Source organism: Panthera leo, chromosome B4, assembly GCF_018350215.1.
Source record: "Panthera leo isolate Ple1 chromosome B4, P.leo_Ple1_pat1.1, whole genome shotgun sequence".
Classification (NCBI taxonomy): Eukaryota; Metazoa; Chordata; class Mammalia; order Carnivora; family Felidae; genus Panthera; species Panthera leo.
Window position 1 is genome coordinate 34,367,124 of NC_056685.1, and position 6,000 is coordinate 34,373,123.

The following is a 6,000-nucleotide window of genomic DNA, read 5'->3' on the forward strand; positions in this document are numbered from 1 at the left end:
AATATAAGAAATTTTAAAAAATAAAAATAATTCATGCCATGGTGCCCTTGATTAAGGAAACACGAAGACTGGAACTCAGGAATCTGAATTAAAGATAGTGAGCCCAGGTCATCATGCCCATTAGGTGAGGGACTTTATCTATCATACAACCAAAGAAGGCAAAGGATTCTGTACTCAACAGCAAGCAGCTCAGGGAAAAAGTAGATGGGACAAAGATTATTTTTACCATGTTGCTAATATACAAACCATTCAGATAATTCTACATGCCCATTTTCAAAGAGCCACCTAGAGGCACCATGCTCTCTTCTCTAGAAGAAAATATTCCCAAAATGTTTGTGATGGGATTTTTGCCCCCAACCCCACACCCATCACGATTAACTCCAGACCAAACTGTTGAAAATGATTCTATATTCCCTTCCCTTACTTTGATCAAGACCCCTATAGTCACCATAAAGAACACCTGGTAGGGAAGAAAAAAATTAGCATTAAATTATCATTAAATGGTCAAGTCACAATTCTTCATTTCTCAAATCAAGACAAAACTTAACCAACCTAAACCACTGGAATGCTAAACAATTGTAAAATACTTGATTTAAATGAAGTGGTTCTGAACTATTAACAGATAATCTTCTGATGCAAAGGAGGGGAGTTAGGAGCTTCTTTGGCAATCTCCCAGTTCTAAGTTAAGCACCTAGTAGTAGGTGTGCTTCCGTAACACCAACTACAGAATTCAGTGTCATTAACCTATTGTTGCCCAGCTATACCTCAATCTCTTCATCTGAAAAATAAAAATACCTAATCTAAGGCACAAATACATTGTGAGCATATTTGGGAATTTCTAAATATGTTAACAATTAATAGCATTTATCCCTGAGTGGAGGGATACAAAGTTAACAGTTAACAGCTTTTATCTCTGAGTGGAGGAATTATGGATGATTTTAATTCTCTTACCTACAGTGTGCTATAATTTTCAAGTTTTATATAATATCTGCATTATTTTTAACACCAGAAATTTTGAACTTGAAACATTATCCATACATTCACAGATTTTCCATCTGATGATTACAGAATCCCTGTACATTCAAGGTTGATTAACAGAGTAAAAGGACTTTTTTATAAGCAAAAATAAAACTATCCATGTTTTGGGGACCAGTTCTATGAGTGGGAGGTTGCAGAATTGCATCATGAATCCTCCCAGCCCTTCACCTATCTAAGAGATTACTTCACTCTAGGTAAATAGAAGCCAAGTCCTTGAGGATTCTAATTCTACTACCTAAAGTTTCTATAAATCTAGTTCAGCTTGGTGGTCAAGGGTAAAACAAGATCTTTCCCCATAGCTGAAAACTGATTTCCTAAAAAAGCTGATATACAATTTCTACCACTTGGTATTTGTTCATCATTTTTACCTTTTAAAGCTACAGTAAATTAAAGATGGTAGGGCCTTTTCAGTTGGCCTAACAGGTACGACTCAGCATCAGAATTGGTTTTTTGTTTGCTTGTTTTAAGGGCCTTCCATTACATCATACACTCTAACCAAGGGGTTGTTTCTTAAACTGTCAGGACAGTCAACTGTTAAATTAAAAAATCATCTAAGAAAAATAATAAATTTGCTTTACACTTGAACTAAAATTGATGTTTTCAGTGAGTTCTGCACCATCACTGAGTCAAATTTGTTAGAAGCCAAAAAAAAAAAAAAAAGGCTAATTTTATTTCTGGTAACTGCTGAAAACTTTAAATCACCATTTGCATTAACTGTATCAAAACATACCTTACATGTGAGAATTACACAACTGCAGAGGTTAAAAGTCCCTATCATTTGTTATCCATCTACTGAACATCTAATAAAAACAAATATGGATAGTTCTAAAAAACGTGTATATAGATTTCAAACATTCATTCGTGTTGCATGTATTTCACACAGCATGCACTTCAAAAACAATAGTGTCACTTCCAAGAACCTCTCCAATCAAAAGAAAAGACAGTCATTTAAAAGAGCCCAAATTATTCCCCTATAACAATGATTTTTCATTTCTATTAAACACACAAATTTGACCTCTTTGGTCAGCTTACATTTCCTTTACGAATTATACCAGCTAATACTTAGAATCCGTAAGTTTATTTCTTAGAATATAAAACAAGTTATTTATAGATTACTCTAGATATCCACAACAATTTAAGGCAAAATTAGTTACCTCTATTTTTCCATCAACAAAATGGGGCTATATGGATTCTGAAAGATGAATTTTCCCACAGTAGTTTTAGACTGGGCCCTTAAGCTTTAAACTTGTAATTCAACATCACCTCAATTTTATTATCTTGCAAGGAAGAAAATGGTCTATGGGGCAAGTTTGCCTGCACCCAAGATGGCACAGTCGGTCACAAGCAACACCTTCCACAACAGCCACCATTTTGAGCAGCAGGATGTAATTAAACTACTCACGATTTTATGCCAACTAAAAGAAAACATGATTATCAGAATAACTGTTAAACATCTCTTGACTTTAAGCGTTCCCAAATCCTTCATTTTTGTGGCCTTGTTTCTCTTCTTCAAACACTTAACCTACTAAAATTTTTAGTGAAAGTCATGCTTGCTACAATAACGTTCAAACTTTGAAAACAAACGCTATGATGCTATCTAAAATGCCCAAGTTATTACATCTTCCTAAAAACAGAAGCCTACGATTTAATCACATTGTTTTAATTAGCTTCGGGAACTAAGAATCGCCAAAAGCCAGTGAGCGGTCCTAGTTTATCAGCCTACATTCCGCTTCATTCTCCCACCGTACCCCTTTTGATCTTTTTATTTTCCAATTTCATTAACTCTGCAACAAGAGCAAGTCCCAACACTTCATTCATATGAGAAGCAAATGATATTTCCGCAAATACACTGAATCTAAAAATAAAGGTAAGGCAAAAATCCTCAAGAATAAACGAATTAAAACCAATCTGAAAATGGCAGAAAGTAGGATAGGTGGGGGTGGGGAGGCAACAACAACGATTTGCTCTTCCTAAAGAGTTAATTCTTATTTTGATTACTCCATTGGCGAACTCATTGGCAGAGCTGAAAAGAAAAACTGACCAACAGTTTCCATTTAGCTTTGTCCAAGGCTAAAGGTGATTAAGTGAATACATATATACTGCCATAGGAGGACAGGCAATTCAACCTGCTAACCAATCAAATATTCACACCCCCTTCCAAAAATAAAAATAAAAGAAAGGATGGATGCTGCTAGGGCTAGCTGCTCGTCGGGGCCATCGAATACATTCCATTCCTCACACTCCCGCCACCATCCCTGCTACTAGGACCCCCTGATTTTAGTCCGGTTATCACAAAGCCTCGGGTTTGAAAGCACCTTCGGCCTGGCCAGAAAAGCCATCCCTTTACTCCACGCCCGCCTGGAGGGATAATGGTGGCGAAATCAACTCAAAGAGCTCCCGAGGTCCGCGAATAAAGAGGGCTGTATGCTCCGAAAGGAAAGGCGCTGTTAAAGAATAACGGAGTCCTAAACTTTCTCTCCGCAGCCTCGGAGCTCTGAGCAAGGGCTGAGCGCCGGGCGGCTCCCCGGAGGAGAGCGCGCCCCCGAGCCCGGGCCCCCATCTCCGCCTGCCCGAAGTTAACCCAAAGCGCCCCCGAGAGTCGCGGGCCTCCGGCAGTCTGCAAAGTGCGACTGCCCCTCCACGCGCCCGCCGAAGTGAGGGCGAGCCTCTCCCCGGCACGACAGACCCCTCCCCCAACCGACCGCAGGCCGCCTCCCCGCCCGGTCGGAGTTAATCCAGCCCGCAACCCCGTCCCCGCCCGGAGCAGCTGGCTCGCCGCTTCAATGGCACCGGGCAGGGAGCGCGCGCACGCACTCTCCCCACACACTCAGCCTCCAGCCCGAGAAGTCCCGGGAGAGCCGACCGGGTCCCGCTCCCACAAAAGCGCACTCCGCCCCCGCCCCCTCGCCGCCCGCTTTGCCAAGTCCCGGAAGGCGCGGGTGGGCACGGCGGCCACGAGCGAACGTCCCGAGCCCGGACGCCGGCACTTGGCGTCCCCTGGGGAGCCTGGCGCGGCCCCCGGCCGCGCTCCGGCCCTGGCGCGCCTCGTGCCCCCACCTCCGAGCCCTTCCTCCGGTTGCGGACTACCGGCCAAAGTCTCCGCGTGCCCCGCTCCCTCCCGCACGGTGTTTCGGGACTCCCGAGGGGGCAGGGGAGAAAGGGACGCGGGGTGCGCCACCTCGCCCGCTCCTCGCGGCCACTCACCTCGATCTCAAAGTCAGGCAGGCGGAACGCGGTGCGAAAGAGCGAGCAGAAGTGCGCGATGGCCGGGACTTCCCACCAGGAGCGGAGCTCGCCCAGCCCGGCCGCGCCGCCCTCCTCCGGGCACATCTCCCAGGCGCGGCGGTGGCTGCGGCCCCGAACCCCAAGCGCGCCTCGGCGGCCCCACGCTGCCCGCGCACCGCTCGCCCGCCCGCCTCGGACTCCCGCCGCGGCTCAGCGCCTTAGCTCCTCGGGCGGGGGTGGCGGCGGCGGCGGCTGCTACTCCCGCTGCTGCCGCCGCTCGGCGAGTGCATGAGCTGAGGGCGGGCGACCCGGGCGGGGGGCGGCGGCTCGAGGGCCCGAGTTACTGAGGTGGCTGCTGCTCCGGCTGCCGACGGGGTCCGCGCGCTCGCCCCATCCTGCGGCTGCGGCTGCGGCCGCCCCCAGTACCATACAATATAATCATCTCACCGCTGGGGAAAACAGATGGGGCTGGGGGGGCGGGGGGAGGGGGCCGAACAGAGGGCCTGGGGGAGGGGCCGCCCACGAGGAGGGGGCGGGGCTGCCCTCACCACAACAACAACCCCCGCCCCCACTCCCCACCCCCAGTCCGGACAGCTGCACTGGAAGAGAGGGGGAGGGGAGAGGGAACTGAGCACCCCAAGAAAAAAGAGGAGTGTGACTTGAAGGGAGCATGGTGCACCTCATGAACTGCCATGATACTCACTCCGTTTTCCAGGTGTTTGGGACTGAGAAGTTTAATGACTTTGATCAATGAGGACAATAAGGGTCTTTCTCACCCCCCCACATGGCCTTAGTGGTCGCGTCCTTTTAAAGGGCCCGCTGGGTGGTGCTTTCGGTAGGGGCTAGATCCAGAAATACGCACGTGTGAGAGTTCAGTTATTATTGGTGCTGGTAATAGCACCAGAGAACCAGTGGGTTGTGCACTCCAGAAATATGAGGCCTAGAGAAATAAAGTGATTTCCACCTGTTCTCACTTTTATTCCATCCAAGAACGGTGTTTCAAGGAGCTCTGAAGTGGCTCTTTTCTCCAAGAAAAGAAGGTGGTGGGGCTGGTTAAGCTGGAACCAAGTATGATGGAGGCAGGAGTGCGGCGGGAAGGGTGGGGTAGGGGGAGGCACCAATCAGCGACCGTGAGCGGAGAGCCACAACCCCCCCCACCCCGGCCGCCCACCCCAGGGAATGGACACGTGTGACCGCCCTAGAGAAGACAATCTTGGAGCTCAGCAATTGCCCTGGCTGCGGAATAGCTGCCTGGAAGAGTGAGCACAATGTAGTTAGAAAGCTGGGGGGCCGGGGGGGTGGGGGTGGGGGGCGGGGTTGGGAAATGGGAGATAGTCTGAGTGTACTCTGGTGGGTTGGAGATCTGCACAACAAGGCTAAGGGAATGTACTTAGGGAGGAGGGTGTTGAGGCATGTGCTTCAGAGATACTAAATTCCATAGTACATTAGAATTCTGCTAAGCCCGAAGGAAGAAAAAAAAAAAACAACAACAAAACACCTCACAAACAGACCGGAAGTGTGGAAAAACTACAGTGAATGCCTATATATTTGTATTGGTCATTGCAATTTACGTATTTTAGTACGGCATTCTCCTCGGTCTGAGAGGGCCTTAGCTGGGTTCTGTATCCACCTCTCAGTTAGGAAACACTACCCCTGATGCTTCCCCAAAAGTAGTCAAGTATATCTTGAATGACAGGCACAGTCATACAGTGTACGGTGGTTAAATCAAAGATTCTC

General features: G+C 47.8%; 1 protein-coding gene across 4 annotated transcripts in view; it reads right to left on the reverse strand.

Moving 5' to 3' along the window:
• The window catches only part of LOC122224063 (cat eye syndrome critical region protein 2), a 180,271-nt gene extending 175,752 nt beyond the window's left edge, over positions 1 to 4,519 (reverse strand). For all 4 annotated transcript variants that reach the window (XM_042945408.1, XM_042945409.1, XM_042945407.1 and 1 more), the window contains exon 1: positions 4,243 to 4,519. In XM_042945408.1, coding sequence (XP_042801342.1) covers positions 4,243 to 4,368 — 126 coding nt within the window. In that variant the 5' untranslated portion in view covers positions 4,369 to 4,519. The remainder of the gene's footprint in view (positions 1 to 4,242) is intronic.
• Between the last annotated feature and the right edge of the window lie 1,481 nt (positions 4,520 to 6,000).